The 24742-nt window shown below is 37.1% G+C and overlaps 1 protein-coding gene and 1 long non-coding RNA gene across 4 annotated transcripts; one reads left to right on the top strand and one right to left on the bottom strand.

Annotated features, from left to right (window-relative positions):
- Positions 1-142: 142 nt before the first annotated feature.
- Positions 143-24617, bottom strand: LOC121424424. Of its 2 annotated transcripts, none has more exons than XM_041620110.1 (13): positions 24465-24617; positions 17899-18074; positions 16216-16396; positions 13554-13665; positions 12819-13031; positions 11247-11445; positions 9901-10063; positions 8496-8722; positions 5957-6093; positions 2943-3149; positions 1917-2596; positions 1313-1427; positions 143-576 (listed from the first exon to the last, which is right to left on the bottom strand). In XM_041620110.1, the coding sequence occupies exons 2-13, from the start codon at positions 18041-18043 to the stop codon at positions 427-429; spliced, it is 2529 nt and encodes an 842-aa protein (XP_041476044.1). In that variant the 5' UTR covers positions 18044-18074; positions 24465-24617; the 3' UTR covers positions 143-426. The 2 variants fall into 2 exon arrangements, with proteins under 2 accessions (XP_041476044.1, XP_041476045.1); XM_041620111.1 differs by having other exon boundaries at positions 17899-18079.
- LOC121424426 lies at positions 3490-4520 on the top strand. 2 transcript variants are annotated; one of them, XR_005971377.1, is made up of 3 exons: positions 3490-3796; positions 4022-4119; positions 4436-4520. It is a non-coding gene; the product is annotated as an uncharacterized LOC121424426 (long non-coding RNA). The 2 variants fall into 2 exon arrangements; XR_005971376.1 differs by lacking the exon at positions 4436-4520 and having other exon boundaries at positions 4022-4120.
- Positions 24618-24742: the final 125 nt, after the last annotated feature.

Raw genomic sequence — 24742 nt, forward strand, 5'->3', positions numbered from 1 at the left:
TTATCATTATTATCAATCTACATATTACAAAAGGGTGGTGAGTGTCTTACAGGACATTGTAACTTCACTGGCAGTAGTGCTCTTCTTTCAGTAAAGTGACGAGCTAGTAGCTAAAAAGTTGCGCTTGTCTCCTATGTTGAATATTTGTGCAACTGGTCTCTGGTCTCACAAAGTAATGTTCATTCGATGACACAACATTTGTTCATATCTCAACATCTCAGAGTTAGGATTGTAGGTTTTGGTTCAGAATATTAATGGAAAGATAAGGATTAGGGTTTATTTAGTTTTGAAAGTTAGGTTTTTACGTTTGGCTTAACATGTAGATTTTCGATCAGAGCAATTGTCGTCAGAGCAAATGTCGTGGAACCTTTCATTCAGCCTTTTTTAAAGACCCTCATCCTTTTCTCCTTTGTATAAGAGTATAAATCACAATAATCCACACAAAGACGACTTCTTGTACATCCGTGTGCGCAGTCTTCCTGGAGAATGGCTGTCCTCTCCTTCCTCATCTCCCGTATCTTGTCTAACTTCCCTCCAGCTAGAAGGAATGTCAGCTGGATCCACGTCTAGTAGGATCTAAAAGGAAAAGTAAGAAGGTAGGATATAGAGTACCAAAGTTATGACGTCACAATGAATACCATATACTGATATTGTGAAAACCATCAAATAAATCTAATCACAAATTCATAGTCATAAAAGAAAATGATTTTTAATATATTCAATGCATTCTTATTCATTGAAAATTAGAAGTTTTTCATGGATTCAATAGAATCATTGAGCAAACTAATGAGATCATTGCCACCTTTTATGCATACATGATTTAGAGTTATAGCTTTACAGGCAGCATTTTATTCCTAGCACTAGTATCAGGGTAAAATTCATTTTTTAATGATTCAGCTTATTGGAACTAAACATTCAGTAAGCAGTCATCAAGAAAAAAAAGGAAGACATTGAAATAAATGTAACTTGAATAACTTTAAAGGAGTCAGAAGAGAGGCTAATATCTTTTTTTTGCATGATGGTATTAGTAGGCTTATTTGAAAGGAAGTTGCTTTAAATTTGAGCTGCCTGCAGTATATATCGCAGAATAACGGCATTGGTCAGATCATGTGCAAGGGACACGCACTGCCGCATATCCATTAACCATATTACGCAGTAATAACATGAGTGTATTGGTGCTTGAGAATGACTCTAACTCACACTTTAACCGTTATGAACCATCCCCCAGGAATGGTTAACAGAGGAGGGTGATATCAAAAGGTGGTGGAATCACAAAACTTTGAAAAAAACAAACAATATACAGTATACCAACCAATCGAGATGTTTCTTTGTAATCTGGTTCTGTGAACTGTTTAATCTGCTCCCTGAGTTTCATCACATTGAAGAGAGCTGGCCTGGGTGAAGTCTCGGTATCCACCGATGTATTTCTGCCAAAAATGACATTTTTCACTTTATGGATTTCTGTTATATCATAGGAAGTTGTCAGGTGTGGAAATAAGGACTAGCCTCTCTGAATACAAGTATGCATTTCCCAAAATATCCACAACAAGAATCCAAATGCATTTTACTACAGAAATATTAGATTTGTGACATCATCACTGAAATAGGGGTATACAAGATGTAGAATTTTGAGCTGCCCCCCCCCCCCCAACATCCTGCAGAGAAAATCTATTCTTTAAAAGAATATTCTATTTTCTCTCAAGTGAAAAAAAAAATTGCTTTAATGACACTAAGAAGTGGGAATGTCTTTCTCATATCATGTACAATTTGCATCATGGGGGGGGAACTGTTATTTTTTCTTAATTTCCCCATCTTGGAGCAACACAGATATAATCTCCTATACTTTTTCAAATTTCAATGACCTACGCAAATTTTTGTTAAGAATTTCTATACTAAATGAAGTTACATTATCTTACTTTGCTTGGACATATCTATGTAGAATCTTATAAACAGCCATCACCAGTGCTAAGGCATCAGATCGCGACACCTGTGACGTGCCATCTCCAATTCGAAGGTGTTCAACGTCGTTGGGTAGGCTCACTTTGTGCTGCCCAGTCAGTTGTGCCCAAAGACCATCTGTCGTGTTGACAATGCAGTGAACCAGGTGAAAATAGGTAGGTTTTTGTGGCAAGCTGTGGACTTGCACAGGCAGCATGAGTGGGGTATCAGGGTCGGCGACCCTTTGGCGCCAAATGGCAACATGGAACTCCTCCACACACTCTGGGCTTTCAATGTAGCTCGGAGACAAAACCGGTATGATGCAGTCTACCTTGTCAAGTGAAGCCAGATTGTCCCGTTTGTTGCCTGCAACGGATTTGACAGCAAGATTTGGAGCATTGCTCTCCAGGAGTTTGCAAATGAAGTCAACAAACTTCTGATCTTCACTGTGGTAACTGATTACAACATCATAATTGGTTGAAGATGTAGCTTCACTCTCTCCGATCTTAGTGTCTGAATCAGAATGTTGTAAGACACTGCTTAATGCTGGTGGGAAGTGAACTCCGGGATTTAGTAAAATGTCAGAAGTACCAAATTCCTTCTGGATAGATGCCTGGTGGAAAGATCGCATCTCATCATCTGCAGATGAACAAGGAATCTGTGAAGTAAAATATACAAGATCTAGAACTAAGATGTGATGACAAATAACCATTATTCTAAAAACTTTCTCATGACATCATTCATTGCTGCAACTACATCAGTTTAAAGATTTTTTATATGTAGTTCCCATTGAAAAGGGGGTGGCACACAATAAAAAGTAAACAATAACTCCATTTGGATGAACAGAAGGGTGTTTGACGAAAGTTGTCAGCACTGAAAATTTTGTCAGGAAAATCCTTGGTTTTGATTGGCAGTGAGGCACTAGCCTCTGGTAGTTAGTAACAGTGAGAGCAAATCAACTTGTCGATGCTGACAACATCAATGAAACGGTCTCCAGAACTCACATTCTCTTCATCAAAGAGCTTGGTGAGGACTTCACTAGAATCCACCTTTCCTCCTGTTAGCCAATGGACGACCGCTGGACATACAGTGCTGACAGTATCCTCAAAGACATCAGGAGTTCCCTTGACCGTTGGAATATGGGTGAACTCCTGTGGGACAGCATCAAGATCTTCAAGAAAAATGGGGATCAGCTGCAGATGCTGTTTGCCCTGAAAACAGTTTGCCAAAAAGATAAGATTTTGTCAATAATAGTGAGTTTTTGCAATTGCAATAGTGACGGATTCTATAACACACAAAATCTATTAGAAATGCCTGTCAAATCAAAATAAACAGCAAGGTTATCGTAAGATTCTGAGCAGATGAAAAACTGCAAATATGTTGTTTGTCCAGAGTCCAGGGGGGGTTCACAAAGATTTGAGTATGACTTAGAGTTGCACTTAAATACCGAGTTGCGTACAGTATGAAAGGCGTGACCGCATTGGAAAGATCGTGTCTGAGGACGCGCACTAATGAGTATCTATCAATAAGATTGAGCTTTGCATATTGTTGTAATGTGAAATTGGCTACCCCTATTGGGTTGTATCAGGCAATTTAAATTTGCTGTAGTTTGGTGAACAATGGCTATTGTTCAAAGTGTATTCAGGTATGCATTTAAGCATCCCTGGATATACTTGGCTGAGTTGATCTCTTGACCAATCAAGAGTCAGTTGGGGGTAGCAATAATGTACCCCCAATAGGTATAGAAGGCTTTCTTTTCAAGCCAGCTAGAGCACAAATTGGCGGGAAGAGGGCAGAAGAGATTGAGCTTTTGGAGAAGAAGGTTGTCTTCCCCGTGTCAGTTTGAGTCAAAGTACAAGTGAGTTAATTATTATTATTATACTACTGTATACTTGTAAACTTTGTGTAATCATGTATTTTACTCTTACTAAATAATTATTGATGCCTACTGGATGATTTTATATGTAAACTGACATATTTTATGCCTCTGAAGTTAAGATTTTTATAAATGTTTTTACATTAATGTAACCCACTTACCATCAGATCCATTTCATGATGTTGATTGTTTTATTTTTCCCTTTAGCTCAACCTCACTATAGAGGATGTTTGCATCTACACTGTCATGACTGTAGGCCTAATTACCAGAGTAGAGTAACCTAGAGATATTGAGAGTAGTGGGCGGTGAGTTATTTTAATTGGATCGTATTGCAATAAAACCTGTCTTTTATTGTGTAATATTCAGGAATTGTTTGTTTGGCATTTTTATCCAAACTGCAGTCTAGTTATAGATGATATAAATGTATATTTTTATCAAACCACATGTGTGAAGCAAGAATAAAGAAATGTCATGTTGATACTTATAATCATCATATTGTGTAAACTATTTATTGAAATAATTGTAAGTTATCACATGGAATAAATGTTGTACATGGGCCATATGATTTTTTTTTATCAATATATATTTACATTGTATTTTTATTATTCTTTGTCTCTGCAGCGAGGCTGTTTTTCATAGAATAAAATACCTGAACTACTGCAAACCAGTCTGAGCTTGGCTTTCTTTCAATATCATGTACGCATCAGCATTTAGGTGGGACTTAAGTCACACTAAATTCTTTGTGGAACACACCCCTGGACGATACTGCTATTTTTTATTCACTGATTTTTGACAGACTATTTGCTGTGGAGGGCCTTTGACAATAGATTTCTTGTTGTAGAATCCATCCCCGTCATGACTGCGAAAACAGTGCATCAACCTTTAAACCGTTTCCATTATTCTACAATCACTAGGTATAATATGATTGACAATTATTCAACAGAACTGATAGTTAAATTACAATGAACTATACAGCCTGGAAAACCATAAAGGATGTGAGCACAGTCAGATGTAATCATTATTTCTCAAACTGTATTTATGTGACAAACAAAAAAATCACAAAATCAATAGGTTCCATAATTAAAGGTTAAACTTGACGGCATTTATAAGATGATGGATGCCCTATGTTGCTAAAATAATATAATGAAACATTTTACATTCAATATGCAAACTTAGGTTAAATCCATCCCAGCGAAAACTCTGCTTGATTTTAAAAGAGAAAAAGCAAACTAGCCCATTGCTGAAAATTTCATCATTTGAATTGAGTATATAAGTTACGGCATTTAAAAATGTTTGCTTATTTTCACAAAACAGTCGCATACACATCATGGGTGATATACAAATTTGCCAATGATATTACATACTCAATATTTCTTTGGTATTTCATTATATTAATCAAAGAACAATGCCATTTGGCACATCTTATAATGAGGAAGATCTTCATTGAACTGCAATAGCTTTCAATATTGGCAATACCACATGTCCAGGGATGAATAAATCCTATTTTACATTATGAGGATAAAATTGTAATTGCTATAATTCATAAAATTATTAGTTGATGAATTCATTGGTTCCCTAAATTTCATATATGTACTAACCAGGATGTGCACACCATTGTTTTTTGAAATTATGCACAATTTTGAAACAATAATAGGCATTTATAAAGCGTGGCGCGTTATTTATTTTTACCCCGGCTTTAGCTCGAGCTGCCTCTCAGCGCTAATGCATTCAAGGAATTAATCCTACCGGGTACCCATTCACCTCACTTGGGTCGAGTGCAGCACAGTGTGGATAAATTTCTTGCAGAAGGAAACTACACCATGGCTGGGATTCAAACCCACGACCCTCTGTTTCAAAGTCAGGAGACTTATCCACTGGGCCACAACGATCCACTCAAATTCTTTATATTTCACACCAAATTTTGATGAAACTTTCACTATAAAGCTTGTTTGATTCTTTCTCTTTTCATTCCAATTAAATTTTTGGTATGGTGGACCTGACATTTAATGAGTAATGAATCATACAATCCCAAGAAACAATCAATTTCTGAAGTTATACTGCATTATGGTTGAGCACTTAGAGCTTTCTGATAAAGTAATTGCTAAGCACTATATAAAGATCCAACCTGATTGATTTACTGACCTTTTGAAAATGCTTGGCCTGAGCAAGTGCAAACTCTTCCTGGCACACAGCTGACTTGAGGTAAGGTTCTGATATGAGTGCTAACATACAACGAGAGCCATCTATGGAGTGATACAGGGTACGCTGCCAGGATTTACCTAATCAAGAAATAAAACAAATAATAAATAAAACAAATAATGATAAATATAAAAATTTGCTCACCATAAGATAATAACTTGCTTGACATATAAATATATATATATATTCATTTCCAAATATTAAAATGCAAGAAAAGGGAAACTTTGCTAAGTCATGCACATAATCAAGAAATTAAAATAATTAGATATCTGGGTAACTGTAGCAGGATATAAGTTATTATATATAGAGCGTTTTGGCCATACATTATAATCGCGTATTTTGGTCTGCATCAATTGCCTGTGCAGTATCAGTATCCCTAAAATGACCAAAATCCGACGAATATCCCATAGGCTCCTGAATAACATTTGCTGTTGAGTATGAGACCATATTCAACAGTCTAGTGCGCATGCCCGAATGCGTGAAATATACAACGCATACAACAATGAAAGCAATGTGATACGCAGCACAGATCACAATTACGCTCAATGATGTCATAATGAACTACATGTAAGTCGCATGTCAACAACCAAAATTGATTCTAAAGTGATGATGCCATAATGTGATAAGTGATATGACTTGTTAAATCAAATTTCTCCCTCTTTTTATATTTGGAGGGGGGGGGGTCTAGATGATAATTATATTGGATGGCTTTATTTCACGAAATACCAGAAATATTCCACTCGTTAGGGCCAATATCCCACTCATCTGCGATTTATGGAACAATTTCCCAAACTCTTGGAAAATTTTTGGTATTCCATTCTGAGCCATCCAATATAATATAAATATTTTGGAACAAAAAATCTATTTCTTACAATTAAATACATTTCCACTGCTAAGATAATAAATAATGAATAACCAAAATCAAGTATAAGGTGAATAGGTCATATAATGGAAAATCATCAGGAAACAAAAATTGGTGATTTTAGGGTTGAGATCTATAGAAAATAGTTCATATTAAGTCTTATGAATGATGTACAATATTTTCTGAAAGAGAAGTGCCCATACTGTAACGATCTCAAATAGGCCCGGTTTGAAAGTCCATTTTTGATGCACGTGTACAAGGCGTGTTTTTCGGTCGTGTACACGTTGTAAACACTGAGTGAGAGTGAGTTACAGTATGTTTTCAGTGTTACCTATATGTAGCCTAAGTCACGGTTTTAAAGCTTACCTGAGAAGTTAGAAGTATCAATCCACGAAAATTGGTGCAATCAAAAAGTTTACTCAGCTTAGCAGCGCATTAAATTAATAAAGAATGCAAAAGTAAATCAGTGCAGGGCCCTAGTTCGCGCCGACGTTCGTTGGATGCGCATTTTGCATACCGTACCGTACATGCATGCACAGATCGCTGCAGAATTAAGTGTAACTGAAGTTATCGATTGATTTTCATTATTTTATTGCCAATTTGAGGAGCGTGTTTGTAGGCTTGTAGCATATGTTTATGAGCGTATAACACGTAACTGGAGCAATGATCGCTGTCGCAATTGGTGATTCTCAAATTGGCTCTAAAAGTGATTGAAGAACGCTTTCGAGAGTCTCGTTAGGTGTTATACGCTCATACACATGTGCTACAAGCCTACAAACACACGCTCCTCAAATTGGCAATAAAATAATGAAAATCAATCGATAACTTCAGTCACACTCAATTCTGCAGCGATCTGTGCATGTATGTACGGTATAGTATGCAAAATGCGCATCCAACGAACGTCGGCGCTTACTAGGGCCCTGCACTGACCGGAGCATACCCATTTCGTGCGGTACAAAAACTTGAGTCTCCAGAATAAATGTGGATTAAATCAGCGATTTTGGAAGGTTAATTGAAATATATTGACATAGTAGTGATTAAAACATGTGCAGTGTCTTAGAGCTAAGAATTAATGTGAGGCTGTGAGCTTATTCACTGACTTTACAGTCCCACGCAAGCTTTATGCAGGTGCTACCGTGTACACGGTGATGGAATTTAGTACACGTGCACTGACTTGACCGTGCGTGTACACGTGTACCCGAAACGGGCCTAATCTCAAAATTACTTCAAACAAAATCGAATAAAATGACCACCCATGTGTGCGTATTGCATAAATACAAAATATATGCCATGTGGCTCTAGAAGAAAATGCATAACTGCTGAGAAATTAACAAAATAAAAAAGTAATTCCATCAAATTCAAGGTATTTCTTTCAGCAATATTAATACACTAGACCACATGATATGATTTTCTGTGTTAGGGATCATTAGTGTTTTCAGTTTTCACCTCAGATTTCATGATTTCACAATGATGAGTTTATGCTAATGTACCAGATCTACATGTAGATCAATGATGTGGTGAAAATTGGCCTTGAATTTAAAGACTCTCTCGTGAAATAAAGTTTGCTGTAACAATATTCTTATACCTTTAAGTTAAAAAGGGGTTCAGAGGCACACTAACCTGCTTTCAATTCCTGTACATCAAAGAAAATCTTCAAATTTGGAGCTAAATGTTGCAGCATATCAACAAAACAGTTAGCCTTTTCTGTGTCACGGTGAGAGTACGAGAGAAAGACGTCATAGCGGAGAGGATCAAACTCGGCAACGGTGAGCTCAGCGTGGACAGATACGGAGAGGGAGACAGATAGTTCTGAACAGGCAACTTGGATCTTTGACGGATCATGGGGTCTAGGATAAAGATGAATGCCAGTTGTGACAATCCAAAAATAAGTTTGTAAAGAATCAAATCAAATGGCCACCAAAGTGCTTGTTTGTATAAATGAAAAATATGTACAAGAATAAGCATTCTGGGAGAAATTATGTAATTGCTGAGAGATTGGCAATGTAAATATGGAATTCTAGCACAATGTCGGGTACCTTTCAAGGAATAATAATGAACTGTCCTACAAATGCTTATCTGATGTTGTTTGAAGGTTTGCATGGTGGCATGTACAATTGCTGATGTGGTTTACGGTACACCATGTGGAGTGTTATAGAAACAGTGGATAGAAGAAGAGAAGAAATGGATAGGTGAGAAAGTGGAGATTTGAGAGTAGAGTATTCTTTCTTGAAATAGTCCTGAAAAGGACTGTAAACCAGAAGAAATATTGAGTGAGAACAGCTTGAGTAGTAGAGCTGATGAGGAGATTCGAGAGAGACTCGAAGTTTCGGACAGGTTGACTGTCCGTCTTCTCTACTACTCTACTACTCTACTACTCATCATCTCTACTCGCCGACTCAAGCCTGCATCTCCTCATCAGCTCTACTACTCAAGCTGTTCTCACTCAACATTCCTTCTGGTTTACAGTTATTTTCAGGACTATTTCAAGAAAGAATACTCTACTCTCAAATCTCCACTTTCTTGCCTATCCATTTCTTCTCTTCTTCTATCCACTGTTTCTATAACACTCCACATGGTGTACTGTAAACCACATCAGCAAATGCTTATCTGTGTTGGCTTTCTTCATACTTTGATTCTTCTTCTTCATACTGTTAAAATTAAAAGTTGTGAAGTTATATAGAAAACAAGGTAAAAGAGTTTCTTTGACACACGTTTCTGCTGACAGCTGTGAATTTTCATTGAGATTGGTGTATGTCTCATGTTTGAGTGAACACAAAGTTCAAACATTGTTTTACCCTTATTTCTCCAATGCTCTCGCTGAGTTTTTTTCTGTATTCAATCAATACTTATGTGGGTTATTGTTGATGAATATATCATTTTTCAAAGCTTAGGATTTGCTTTTTCAAATTCAATTAAAATCTCAAAATTAATTTTAGGCGAGTTCTTTTTTTTTGGGGGGAGGGGGCTGGTCACAGATGTGGTTGTCCCTTTATGATTATTCCTTATTCAAACAGTCAATACTTACCTACAGTCTACATACTGAACTAGGCCCATGTAAGTGGGCATTAGCTCTATGGAGTCCACATAGAAAGGAGCCAGCATGTCTCGGAGAGCTCTGCGATTGCAGCAGAGAGCGATGTTGTATTGTTCTATGCAGGCATCATTTTTGAGGTAGTGAGGACTGAGAACTGGAAGTGAGACCAGAAGAATAAGAATTTTAAAACGTAGAACCAATCATTTATTTTTTAGTCTTAAATGCAATCATAAGTCATCATTTTATAATCAAAATAACAGCTATTATTGTCTCTACTTAGTTCTATTCCTCCTCCTCCTTTTAATTCTTCTTCTACTTCACCTTCTTTATCTTCTTCTCCTTCTCCCCCTCCTTCATCTTCTTTGAAATCTTCTCCTTCTTAACCCTAAATCTCCCGGGGTATTTTGATTCTTGTCATTCCCGGGAGGCCATTATGGCTCCCCCCTTAAGATCTCAGCTGCGGATTGCGCGATCACAACAAAAATTTGCATGATGGTAGAGAATGACGTAATCTACGCAATTGCATTGGTAAATTTCACTAAATTAAGATCTCAGCTGCCGATTACGTGATCACAACGAAAATTTGCATGATGGTAGAGAATGACGTAATCTACACAATTGCATTGGTAAATTTCACTGAATTCATATATTTTCATTTTATATGAATTAATTATGCTAATTTATTCATGAAATCATACTTTTTGATCTGATTCACTAAATAAAGCTCCTAAAATGCTATTTTTGGGTGAAAGTATTCTTTACAGCATTCCTAACAATTGTGAATGAAAAAGATTCTGGTACCAAGACCGATTTTTTATGTATTTTATTGTTTTTTAAATTTCTTATGTATTTCTTTGTTTTTTTTTACTTTTTGCTTTTTATTGTTTTTTTTGATGGAAATCGTTCCAGACTTAATTCTGATCATAAACAAGGCAAAATTAATTAAGTTTAATCAGTAAAAGTAGAAATAATGATACAATTACGAATTTTGGCTAAATACACAATTTGCATTGGATTTGTACATGAAATCACGTTTATGAGCAATTTTGGGTCTGACATGCACTTACATAATGTTGCATAATGTCGTAACCGCGTACCCAGGCATTTCAAACTTGGTCTCAAAATTTGAACGAGACTTGAAAGTAAAAAGTCAGTGAGTGGCAAGGTCCAAAAATTTTGCAGCAGATATATCCCAAAAATTGTCGAGGGGGGGGGGCATTATGGCCACCCCCCCCCCCCCCCGGGAGAATTGGAATTAACCTTGTTCTTCTGCAGCATCAACAACCTCATTATCCATTTACATGTAGCTATACATGAAGTTCTTGTAGACCTCTTACCTGTAACTACCCTTGCACTTTTCATCATGACTGAGTACATATCTTGTTGAAACACACTGTCAGTATTCATTGCCTGCTGGGAGCTGTCATAGATCAGGATGCCGTTTTTGGCACTGCTCAGCTTCTCCCTGATCACATTGGCAATTTCCTCATCCTCCTTACTGAATGACAGGTACACATCAAACTCCAACAGAACTGCCTAAATATATTGATGTGAAATAATAATAATATAGGGTATTCATATTGCGCACATATCCACCTTGTTAGGTGCTCAAGGTGCTTCTATATTATCTGGCTAAGCTAGGCGTTCATAGCGCACGCAGCTTTTTAAGGAATTACTTCCTACCGGTACCCATTTACCTCACCTGGGTTGAGTGCAGCACACTGTGGATCAGTTTCTTGCTGAAGGAAATTATGCCGTGGCTGGGATTCGAACCCACGAACCTGTTTCAAAGTCCGAAGACTAATCCACTGGGCCACAACGCTCCACATATATAATATAATAATGATGATTATCACTTTGTAGAAATGTAATGGAATTTATTTGGCTTGTATAAATTTATGATTAATCAATTAAATACTCAAATTTATAATGCGCATTGAATATACAGACTCCGTATAAGTTTTCTTTTTCAAGTATGAACTTCATTTGTGTCTTTGTTATTTGCATGTTCGTATTTATGTTCACATCTATGTTGTATATATTATTGTCACCCTGTATCGTGTTTGCTAAGAACGGATAACCCGGGTTTTATGTTTATTACCTTTGTTTATATGATTATCAATAAAGAGGTGATAAAAAAATAGGCACTTATATCGCGGCATCTATCTAGAAATAATCTATTCTGAGACGCATTGTTATTATTACCACAGCTTTAGGTCGAAATGCCTTCCAGCGCTCAGTGTGTTCAAGGAATTAATCCTTCCGGGTACCCATTTACCTCACCTGGAATTCGACCTTTGATTGAAAGAGGCGAGTCGTAACCACTAGTCCACAATGCCCGATATATTGATTTAAAGACCAGTCAGCCATGTCATAAAGCTGAGTAGGTTACGCAATATCTTACATATGACTGCTGACCCTTTCAAGTGCTACATAAGATTCCCAAATATATTCCATCTTCAGACAGAATTTTCTACAACCCTACCCTAATCAGTGTTTCTTGCCTTACAGACTCTGTTATATTACATGTTACTTAACCTAAATTAAAATGCCTTCAAACATAGCACTGCACAAAACAGGATACTGGAAACAAGTCTAAGAAGAAACAGTTGAATTTTCATTGGTTCCCTAGGTATTCCCCATAATCAATATAGCGGAAAAAGGCTAACTGCACCAAACTATAATAGAGTAATAGACAGACAGTGAATCGCACAAAAGAATTTTTCCAGGGGGGGGGAACACAGCAACAAAGTAATACTCATTGTAAAGTAATCATGCAGTAATACATGATTTCATAAAATAAAAGATGCAAGTACACTATACATGTAAAAAGAAAATGGTGAAAAGGGCGTAAATAAGCTTGGCAAAAGACCCAAAATACATTCAAAATCTATTACACTATGCCTAACCTTTGGAAGGAGCAACTGCATTTCGTAGCGTTCTTTGAGGTCATCAAAGGTTTGCGTCACGTCTTCAAATCGTTTAAGCGAGTGACCTTTGACCTCTCCATCTTTCACCTGAGCATAGAGGACCAGTTTCATCTGCCTCAGAGGCAGGCCAGCTTTCATCCAATTCACTGCAGCCTCCACCATCCCTTTTAACATGGCTACCTCATCAGCTCCCTGCAAAAAGTGATCAAGTATTAAGACTTTACATGTAAATTCATTGCCTTTAAGAAAGCACTAGTTTTGAAAGAGAACGCTCGAACTTAATCATAATCAAAACTGTATACATGTACAAGTGTCTTAAAAGCTCCTTTATCAGGGAATACTTCCTTCTTTTGTAATCTCACATCTTCAAATCGACTCTGGCCTCGCATCCACAATCGCTATGGCAAAGGCTTTTTATTTTTCGGTTTGTGCACCTTTAGTTTGGAAATCTCTCCATGCACACTCACAATGGACCGAACACCGACACTTACAAGAGGAGACTGAAGATGCAGCTTCTACAGACACAGTACTGACAGTTATGTTTTTAATTTGTCTTCTTTTATAATTCTCTAGATTACTAATTTATGTATTATGTGTTTTTATTTGATTGAATAATTGTAAAAGTGATACTTTATTATGTATTGCTAACAGCGCTTTGAAACTTTTGTCAAAAGTGCTATATAAATAAACTTTGCCCAAGCTCCATATCATTACCTGCTGTGCATTTAGAAGTGGTATAATAACTGTCCCATCTTCATTGTTCAGTATAGGTACCAGGCAGCGGAAAACATTTGCAACTAACTCTTGGGGGCGCCCATCCATGACCCTACAAAAATAAAAAATGAATACAATCATGAAAATTGGGGCATTTCATAACACTATTTGAGGAATTTACAACAAGTGAAATGGCAATCGCTCCCGAGACAGCTCCCGACCCTTTTCTTCTCTAAAGGGGTGGGGGTAGGGTTGTGATGGAGATTTAATTTCAGAATACTCTTGAGGATTAGGACTGGGATAAGGATTAAGAATTGTTATGAGGTTTGGATTTATGCTTGTTTTGATGTGGAGATTTGGCCCTTTTGAAACGGAATGCATGTACTTTCAATTCTGATAGGCTTTGCATACAAACCAAATGGGAACTGACTTTCACTGACTTGAGTCAATCAGATGCAAGGATTTTGGTACATGTAGCTTTTAATAATTGTCAGTAAAGAAAAATCACAAAACTGTTTGTTTTCTTGGAATGCTCCCCTGTTCCAGGGTAAGATACAGGTCTGCAGACATACACCCTGATGGAACTTTAATCACTATACGGTTCCTGTCTTCAGACAAGAAGAGCACAAACAAAACATGCTGTTCTATTTTCTGCACTCTAGTCATTGGCAGAGAATTTAGGCTATGTATTGAGACCATTTTCCGTGACTTAATTGTTTGCATAGCAAACTAGCAAGCAATAGGTTAAATCATAACTTCATTGTTGTCTTCCAGCACAGACCATTGGTTTTTGCAGTTCCGATATTGCATGAAGCATGGTCTGAAGTAGTGAGACTAGATTCACTATGTACTGTGGCTGGCTCTACCAAGGTTGACACAGACAGATTTTGGGGTCTAGTCCTAACTATAGACAAGGCTCGACATTAGCGGTGGCCCGGGCCACCAAAAATTCATCTCGGGCAACCATTATTGAAAAAATGTTAAGTTTTGGTGGCCCGAATCGGGCAACCAATAATTTTCAAAGTAGCGCAATTTTTCTCCTGATTTTGCATGCATTTATCAACCTTCTACAGTTAAAATTGCAAGCCAATTCGTCATGCGCCTTTTTTGTTAATCTACACACAAATACACACACACAAAGATTGCATAGTCATGACAGTATGTAGGCCTACCGCTAGCATACAGTAGCCGGCCGCGCCGGCTGTCTGGCTGAGCTTTGCATGCATGAAACCAATGCAGCTAGCTGTGCACGAGCAGACTATTCAGACCCAGGGAGCTGCGATACGAAATGTTACTGCTAAGAAATCTTCCCCAGAACTTTGGAAATCTACGTCAAAGTCACATTTTACACCAATGAAATGCCCTTCTACAGTCCATATTACTGAAACCTGATTAATTGCAAGCATTAAAAGGAGGAATTATGACCTCTCTTTTGACTCAAAAAGACCGATTTCCAAATGCATTAATACACATAAAACACATAGGTGAGTACATCACAGTCCCATATGTGCATTTGTATGTATGTTGATATTTGGTTTATTTCGAAGCTGTGTCTCTTTGAGCCAAAAATAAATAGGCCGCTCTTTCTTTCTTGTTTACAAATGACTTCTTAAACCACTCTTAAGGAAGTAAATACTTTGGGAAGGCATTTCATTGATATGACATGTGATTTTTTCCATCATTTTGTCAAATATAGGGAAGGAATTTTCTCACTGTTTTTTCCAGATAACTTTTGCCATTTTATTTTTTTCTTTCAATTTTTTTCAGTGATTAAACCATTTATACCCCTTCCCATTGAAAATGCCTGATTAAAGAACATGTTTCTACTGAATAATAATAATTTTCCCCATTTTTTGATAATTTTGTTTTATTTATTTTTCTTAAATTTTCTTTTGTTTTTTCTCAATTTTTTTTATGACCTGTTCTTTGTTTTTTTCTTTCTTCATTTTTTCTTTTGCTTTATTTCACTTACCGTATTCATTTTTACAATTTTTGTTTTCTTTTTTCAATATACTATTCTAAAAATTATTTTTGTTTATTTCCCCCTTTTACACATTGTTCTAATTCTGCAGCATGTGATTTTCTCCTGCTATAATATGCTGGAAAAGAGAAAATAAACTGGATTTGGGGCCTGCATAATCTAGGTTTTACAATCAAAGGAAGAAAGGAAAAATCATTGTTTTGTAAATCTATCTGAGTTTGATATATGCACTATTTATTTACTTTACCATTATGAGTATGTGTCTATACGGAGATTAAAAATCTACACAACCTGGGAACAATACAATTCTTTTATTCTCTTTCAATCATTTCATATTTACAATGATAGAACAATATATATATTACCACAAATTAAGCAAAGTAAAATAACAGCAAGCACGATTTACATACAAGATGTACAAAGAATAGTGGTACGTGTTAGTGATTGCAGAATATTTCAGTTTGTTTTATTCATTTTTAATTAATGTTTTTCTTTATATTTTTCGGGCCACCAAACCTTATTAGTGGGCCACCAAAAAAAATTATTTGAAGGTTTGGGTGGCCCGAATGGGCCACCACCAAAAAAAGTTAATGTGGAGCCTTGCTCTAGACATGGTTTTGGTTCAAGTGCCAAATTTGAGTCTGTGCTCACACACTACCCTAACTAAGCCTCACTTCATACCTGCGAGTCTCGAAGCAAAGCAGTCTTCTGTAGGGAAGCTTGCTGGGTAGAGGCTTAGACCACCAGCAGGAGTAGAGCTTGCGGAGATCTTCCTCCTTGTCTTTGGCGAGATTCTCAACGCTGATGTTGAAGGTACGCTGGAGGGCTCCGATGACAGACTTAGGAGAAGGGGAATAGTCACCTGGGAAGGATGTTGCAAGAAGGGAACAAAGTTTGAGAAAACGAGAATCCATGGTAGACGGAAAAACCAATGAAAAGTGTACTGAAATGAAAGCGAATTACTTGATAATTGGTGTAGAGGAAGTAATCCTGTTCACAGCTCATTCAGGTATACAGGATGATGAATTGTCAAACATTGTCTGTAAAATATCAATAGCTAGTCTTATAAAGCTATATCCATTGAGATAACGATTAATAATACAGAAAATAAATCAACGTAGAATTTTATTTGTAAAGAGAAAAGGTAAAATGTCTTTGAGAAAAAAGCTATCTGTTTTATAACTTAAATTAACATAATGTACTGAGTAGTTTATTAGTATGTTATCATTCTAGTGGGCCTATAGAGTATACTGCTAAGAATGGTGCATTATGGGTAATGAACCTGGCAGGATGTGAGGAGTTGATGACTTGAGGTTGTGCTGTACTTTTAAGGCTGAGCACTTCAAATACATGTACCTTAAGTACCAAATAAAACTTCACAAAACAAGCAAAATTCCTCTGATACGTTCAAGCCCATGCATAAAGAATTAGTTTTTCCCAATATTAATATAAACTTGAAATTTTCCTGATTCATAATGCATTCACACTGGATGTTCCCAGTATCATGTTTGTTAAGCCTATATCGATATATTTTTCAATAATATGTATTAAACTGTATTCTGAAGTCAGGTTAAACTTAAACTCAGGTGTAAAGGTGCGGTTAAGCATGGGAAGCCAAAAGTATCAAATTTTTTAAAGTTGTATTTTTCTTTAATGTTTACTGTGCTCTTTCCTGATTTATCGATGGTGAAGACAATAATCTATTTCAAATTCCTTGACAATTATGAATGATTTGAGAGCCAATTAAATGAGCTGAAATATGATATCTCTACCGTTAGTGATTTATGTACTGGCTATCCATACTTAAACCACAACTTTAAACCTGAGTTTAAGTTAAACCTTCTATCGGAATACTGGCCATAGCGTGGAGCATAGTTTATTCCCTTGGACCGATGAACAGGCATAGTCCTACAAGCATTGTTGAATAAAAGTAAAGTATCAAGTATTCTCTCTTTTTTTTCTTCCCAACATTTCCACTTCAGTGCACTATTAGACTTTACTGTAATAAGCACTATAAAAACTGAGTATTAATTATTGTATTAGCAAAATTTAAAATGGGGGTGTGAACAGTGAAATTTTAATTCAAATCAAAGAAACGAAATACATGTAGAAAAGAATGAATATATTTGGCTACAGCATTAGAAAGTTGCTTCTAGTAAAAATTTCCACCCATACATTGCCAGATCAAGATGGAGGCCGAAGTGGGAGCTGGTAAATTGTCTAAATTTTTCCAAACCCAGTCACACTGGACTTGTATTGTTAACATCTTCTATTCATTTTTTATATGATTCTCTTGTAAAATTACACTCGTTGAAATGTTGAATACAAGTAAATGACGATGATGATAAGTATGTATAAACTTGCCTCTAAAAGCAGAAATGACGATGACATCCACAGCATCCTTCTTAGGCAGTCTTGTGATGTCTCCAAGACAAAGGTCAACCCGACACTCTCCATTCTGAGTCAACACTTTGATGGAGTTTGCAACAATCAGTTCAGCTTCTGGCATTTTGAATTGCACTTCTAAGTTTGCTGCGCTGCTGCACTTGAAATACAAAAAACCCAAAGGCTAATTAGAGATATTATTGAAGAAAAAAGAAAGTCAAAATCCAATACAATAAAATAAGGAAACTTCAGAGTAGATCTATGTCTAATCATAAAGTAAGACTTTATTAGATCTACTTCAAATTAACTGAATGAAGATTGTTGCTCCCAGCTCCTACTTCCATTGACGAGTGGATACCATGCTTGACCATGGGGTTAAGAAAACCACCCTAAACAAGTTTTTTCCATGTTCTGAAAATGCACCCCTTAACAAGTATTGGCATGTGAAACCCCACCCTTAACAAGTATTGGAAATAAAATGGTAGCCTTGACAAGCATTCCCTGAATTGACTCCCTGAACAAGTACAACGATATCTTAATTGTTATGTCATGGACATCAGCTTTACCTTTACTTTAATTGGGTTTTATGTACCATCCCACACACCTCGCTCAAATCGGACCCTAAACACAGGGCATAGTGTACATCCTTTATAAAGTATTTTAGTCTTATTATACCCTCGCGAATTGGACCATAAACATGTAGTTTTCCTCATGAAATATATACCCTTTTTCATTATTTTGGTGTTTTTGACACCCTTATTGCGTTACGTACGTAACATGCCTTATCTTAAAAAGAGATCCTTTTTATGTGTTTTGGGGGTCATGCATGATATCCACTAGTCAATGGAAGTGGCCCCCGGGGAAAAACCCAAGTTCCGGTTTACCCGGAAGCAATTTCAGGAACGTTGCATTTGAAATAATTATTTCAGGTCATAGCAAATAAAAGGTCTCCCTTGAAGATAAAATTTTGTCTTTATTTTATGAAGTATGATAATCTTTGGAGATATAAGAAAGCCAAAATGTTGAATTTTAAAATCTAATCTAAAAAAAAATTGATATGCAAATTTATGCTAATTTGGGGGCAACTAAGAGTATATCCTGGGCAATTATGAAAAAAAATAGAAAATCAAAATAAAGTCTACAGGATTTCTCAACCACAGGGTTATTTCATAAACAATTGTTTGACCACTGTACAACTGAGCTCTATGAATGTACAGGTACATTACTTTCACCATAAAGGCTAAACCATTAACTGAACTATGGAATCAACATGAAGAAAAGAACATTTCAAATAGTATTGTCATGTAATAAGGAATGCAAAGCAGGAGATGAAAGGATGGCAATGCATGCAGAGTGAATGTGAAGCATTGCTCTTGAGAAGAATGATGAATAGAGCAGTCACCAAGGAACGGTATTAACATCAAAGGAAATAAAAACATTCAATTCTTTCTATTCAAGCCAGGGTTGGCTGATTAAAAATTACTTTTGATTTTATTTTTAATCACTGATTTAAATCACTTTCATTGAAACATGAACATGTTATTGAGGCAGTTTGATTTTTTTTTACCAAAAAAGAAAAAGATTTTATCAACTTTATACAATCCAAACATGAATAAATCTGTCATATTTACTCCGAGCAATTGAGATCAAGTCAATAAAATCAGGTTTAAAAATATTCCAAAAACCAAAAATGAAAATGACAATCCATAATTTATTGTTCGAAATAGACATGAAATGAAATACTCCAAAAATTTGCTTTGCCCAATTGATCGTGGGCCCGGCAGCCACTGTGAAGCGCCAGGTCGACAAGGCTCTATCCCTTCAATCGTTGAACGCCAAACAGGGTGGCAGCAACTCCCATCTTTTAACGTCTTTTGGTCTGACGCGTACGGGGTTTGAACCCGACCTCCCAGTTGTGAGACGGACGCTCTACCCACTGAGCCAACACACTGGTATAGATGTTCCTAGAAATGGTTAACACTTTGACCCCTATTAAATCGACATTTATACGGGAACTTACAACATTTTCCATGTATCATTTTTCTGTGTTGATAGCAAACAAAGTTCTTGTTTCTTTATGTCAAAATCCAAGTGTTTTAGTACATGGACAGTTTTTAAGAAAATAAGAGTAAGTAAAGGGTTATTGGCAGTTCTTCTATTCTCATCATTCACATGAACTACTAAATATTATTCTCCAACATCAACAATTTGTTCATATAGTATAGCAATGGCACTTCATGTGTAAGAATTATAAAGAGTCAAAAGGGGCCTAAGCTTTTGATCCTAGCAGAATATAGGCAAAATGACAAACATAAAGAGGAACAACCATAATATAGACCACAGTCATGCAACAGCAACACTAGAAACAAGAGACAAAAAAGGCATGAGAGTTGTGATGACCAATCAGGTTAGAGAATGGGATGAAAGCAAGGGAATAGACAGTCACAAAGGGAATTTAGTGTAAGTACATGTAAGGCCAGTGAAAAAGCTATGAGGGATTAAGATAATTGGGCAGGCAACATCAAACAGGATCTGGAACAAGAGTGATAGGGGGTATGAGGAAGAGATGAATAACAAGAGAATTAGTGAGAGGTGGGTCAAACAGGTTACAACGAAAGGCATAATAAACTGGTGCATAAGAGTGGGGGGAAAAGGGAAAGAATGGGGAATAACTGATAATGTGCAAAAGACATGATATAAGTATAAATGATAAATCATTAAACTAAGAGATTAATATAAGTGTAAATAAATATATAAGTATATATATGTATATAAATATATATCCAAAAAGGAATGAATATGAAAAAAAAAATGGAGTAACTAGTATTGTAAATCTGCTAGGGGTGAGGAAAAACATAATATAGTAGAAATAAAACATTATATGAAAAAGGAGCATCACATTGCCTAAAAGGGTAAAGCAAATATAGAATTTTATCTTCATTTTATCTCTGTAACTGACACATCTATTTTAGAATCAATTTCCAATGAGAAACACGCTTTTATAGCTCTCTCATATCACTCAACCAATAGAAATCCATTCTGTCAGGTGTGGCAAGGAGTGAGATTGCGTCAATTTATTGACTTCAAATAGGCTTGCACTATACACTTGCACGTCTTTACACAGATTTTTTTTTTAAAGAATGGCAATACTCTCATCTTTTTTTAAAGTCTGTATCGCATCTTCTCAAGCACCATTATATAGTCAAGAAAATTCTTATGAAATAAATCCTGATTGTACAGGAATAACATTAAGGTGTTTTCAATAAATATATAATTTTTCTTGTTTAAAATGTCAACATTTGGAGTTAATTCACCTAGAAATATTTATGAAATCAACGTCGCAGATATAAAATAGCCCCTTCCTAACTCCTAAGTTTATTTTAGTTTTTCTTCGAAGTAACATGGGCGCAACGCACAAGCACATCATCAGTAGTGGCGCACAGCCAATATTGGAGACTGTCTCCCATGAGAGAGATTATCTCCAATATCAGACTTTTATAAAGAATTTGGGTATCCAATTTCAGAGACCGTCTCCAGTTTGGGAGACCAATTTTCTTTGTTTACATTTGCTTAAAAAGGATTACCTTGGCGGATGATAAAAATGTGATAAGCAGATTCCTCATGAAATATTACCCCTTTTCACCGTCTACTTTAAAAATTCAACGTCTACTTTTGTTTTTATAAGGATATTTGTTGTCATCCACACACAAAACAAATGGCTTCTGACCTCAGTGGGACAAAAGTTTGGGTGGAAAAAATCATGCTTTTGTTGGTGTTGTTTCTTTTGTTCTTTTGCAAAGTAAGTCTCCAATATGGGAGATTGTCTCCCTTATTGGAGAGAGTCTCCCATATTGGCCGTGCGCCTCTACTGATCATCCACACTGCAATGCAATGGTAAAATACCGGTACGTGATCGGTAAGTCTACACAGGCACTGCTCTGTCGTGGATCATTATAGATATGCAAGATGAAATCTACTATTTTTACAAGCAAGATAAAATTGTAAGTTTTATCTGAGAGTGAGAGATAAATTAAAATAAAATATCATCTCACTCTCACTCTCAGATTCAAAATACCAATTTCATTTTATTTTTATTATAAAAAAAGCAATAAAATGAAATATTACTAAATAGGTTCATTATTGCGGATTGAAATAATCGCTAGAGGGTATTCATTTGTCTCGCAATCTACTATGGTCAACAAGGAAATTCGTGATCACTCTCGCAAAAAGTGTTCACTGGCTTTCTAGGAAATTCGTGATCACTCTCGCAAAAAGTGTTCACTAGCTTACAAGTTCACGAGCTTTCGAGTGCCGCTGCAACTCTTTATCAAGTGACAAGGATTGTCCGATATCGTACTGTATTTATACTAATCTCCAAGACCGTACGCACAAGCGCGAGAACAATAGGTGGGCACTGATCCGTTGTGTGATTGGTCAGGAGTTATGCAAATTATATGCAAATACGCCGTGGGTCGGCAATATGCAAATGAGACCAAAATTGGCGGGCTCGCTAGTTTCCCGTGGGCGGGGGTTGACTGGCTGAGCGGTCCCTCGATCGGGCCGGGAACGATCGGGTAGGCGTGCACTGCCAGGTAAGGGGGTATTGTGCTGTCGGATGGTTCGCATCCAGAAATCGGGGATGTCGATCCCGCTGTCTCTGTTGAAGTTGTTAGGACAAAGACGTATACTAATAGCCTCCTTAATCCTGCGTGTATACCAATGTCTTTCTTTGGCAATGCAATGTACACCCTCCCAATCTGGGTGGTGTTGCTTCTCCCAAGCATGTTCTGCCACCGCGGATGTGTCGGTTCGCTGTAACCGAACATCGCGCTTGTGTTCAGAAATGCGTTCAATTATCGGTCGGGCTGTCTCTCCGATGTAAGACCCGTCACATCCCTGGCAAGGAATGTTGTATACTACGCCATCACGTCTGTGATCAGGGATAGGGTCTTTGGGGCGTACAAGCTGTTTGCGTAAGGTGGTGTCCGAGCGGAAAACCGTTCGGATACCGTGACCTTCTAATCGGCGTTTAAGTTGTTGTGAAAGGCCATCTATGTATGGCAAGACTGTACAAGTCTTGAAAACCTTCTGATCCCTTAGTGTTTGTTTTTTCTTGAAAGTGTTCTTGATAAAACGGCGTCGGTAGCCGTTGCTGTATAAGGCACCACGTATGTGTGCTCTTTCTTTCGGGAGTTCAGGCGGGTGAGTTATAATACGTGCTGCTCTGTCGAACAGACATTTAACAAGACCCTTCTTGACCGATTTGTCGTGATGAGAATCATATGGTATGTATTGGTCTGTATGAGTGGGCTTGCGGTAGACAGAGGTGGAAAGTTTCCCGCCCTCGTGTCTTTGGACTAGCATATCAAGGAATGCTAATTTCCCTCCTTGTTCAGTCTCCAGAGTGAACTGGATGGACGGTTGCTGGCTGTTCATGTATGCGAGTAGGCTGTCTGCTTCGGAATTATTTACAATTATGAAAGTATACTAATAGTATACTAATTAGTATAAATACAGTACTATATCGGACAATCCTTGTCACTTGATAAAGAGTTGCAGCGGCACTCGAAAGCTCGTGAACTTGTAAGCTAGTGAACACTTTTTGCGAGAGTGATCACGAATTTCCTAGAAAGCCAGTGAACACTTTTTGCGAGAGTGATCACGAATTTCCTTGTTGACCATAGTAGATTGCGAGACAAATGAATACCCTCTAGCGATTAAAATGAAATATTGTTTAGAAAAATTACCTCAGAATGTCCCCCCCCCCCATCCCCAGGCCCCATCGGATTTGCAATAGCCAATAACTTTAATATGGGTACGGGTGACGACTCTAACTTATAAAGTTAGGCTTTACAAAAAGGTCACAATATCGGCCAATCAGAGTACGGTTATGACCGTACCGTATAGCAATGTGCATTTTATATTTGCTCACAGGTGAACACGGGACAATCACGATTCCTTGATATATAGTGAGTGGTTGTATTACCGACCGGCCTTGTATTACCGAACGCGCGCATCATATGCGTCAGAAAATAATCAAATACGCTCAAACCTTTCCAACTTCCTTCCAAAGGAAACTTTAATAGAAAAATGATGAAAAATTATCAAAAACACAATTTCGAAGTCTTTATATCCTCAAAACAATAAAATATGGTCAAAATAGCTCATCAGTGACTTTGTTGTTTTCCCAACTTTTCCCATAGAAAACACACGTTCGGTAATACGATACCTTTTCAAGTGACCAAAATATTTCACTTGCGAAGAGGGGTCCGATTGGAAGCTGATGTCGTAAAAATGTAAAACAATTTCGGCAAAATTTCTGCATGTTTATATTTTGGAGGTATTTTTGTATTTATGGTGAAAGTTTGGTGAATTTTATTGGAATAATGTGTTTGATATCAAATTCATGAAAAGTGTTCGGTAATACGACCCACTACCATATGTATTTGGAAAGCACATAAGCGAAACAACCATCAGCTGCTATGGCATGGTCTCCGCAAAGGTTAAATTCAAGAAACCTGTCAACTCGGCCTTAGACTACGTACCGTTCTAGTTTGAAGAGGAGCTTCTTTCTTCTAAAGTTACAGCATCTTAGAATTGGTGAGCTCAGTCAGGATTTCATAGCCTATGCAGCTGCATGGATGTTTGATATCTACCGGTACCACAGTTGTAGCCCAGCCGGCCGCAGCCACACTTGTTAGTTGAACAGTCGTCAAGGAATCAATTACGGTAACCCTTGGATTGCGCGCGTCGCGCCACGCCCACCACTGCACTGCATGCGCACCGGACTCGCTCATGTGATCTGACCGGGGCAGCCCCGGCG

This window comes from Lytechinus variegatus, chromosome 11, assembly GCF_018143015.1.
Source record: "Lytechinus variegatus isolate NC3 chromosome 11, Lvar_3.0, whole genome shotgun sequence".
Taxonomy (NCBI): domain Eukaryota; kingdom Metazoa; phylum Echinodermata; class Echinoidea; order Temnopleuroida; family Toxopneustidae; genus Lytechinus; species Lytechinus variegatus.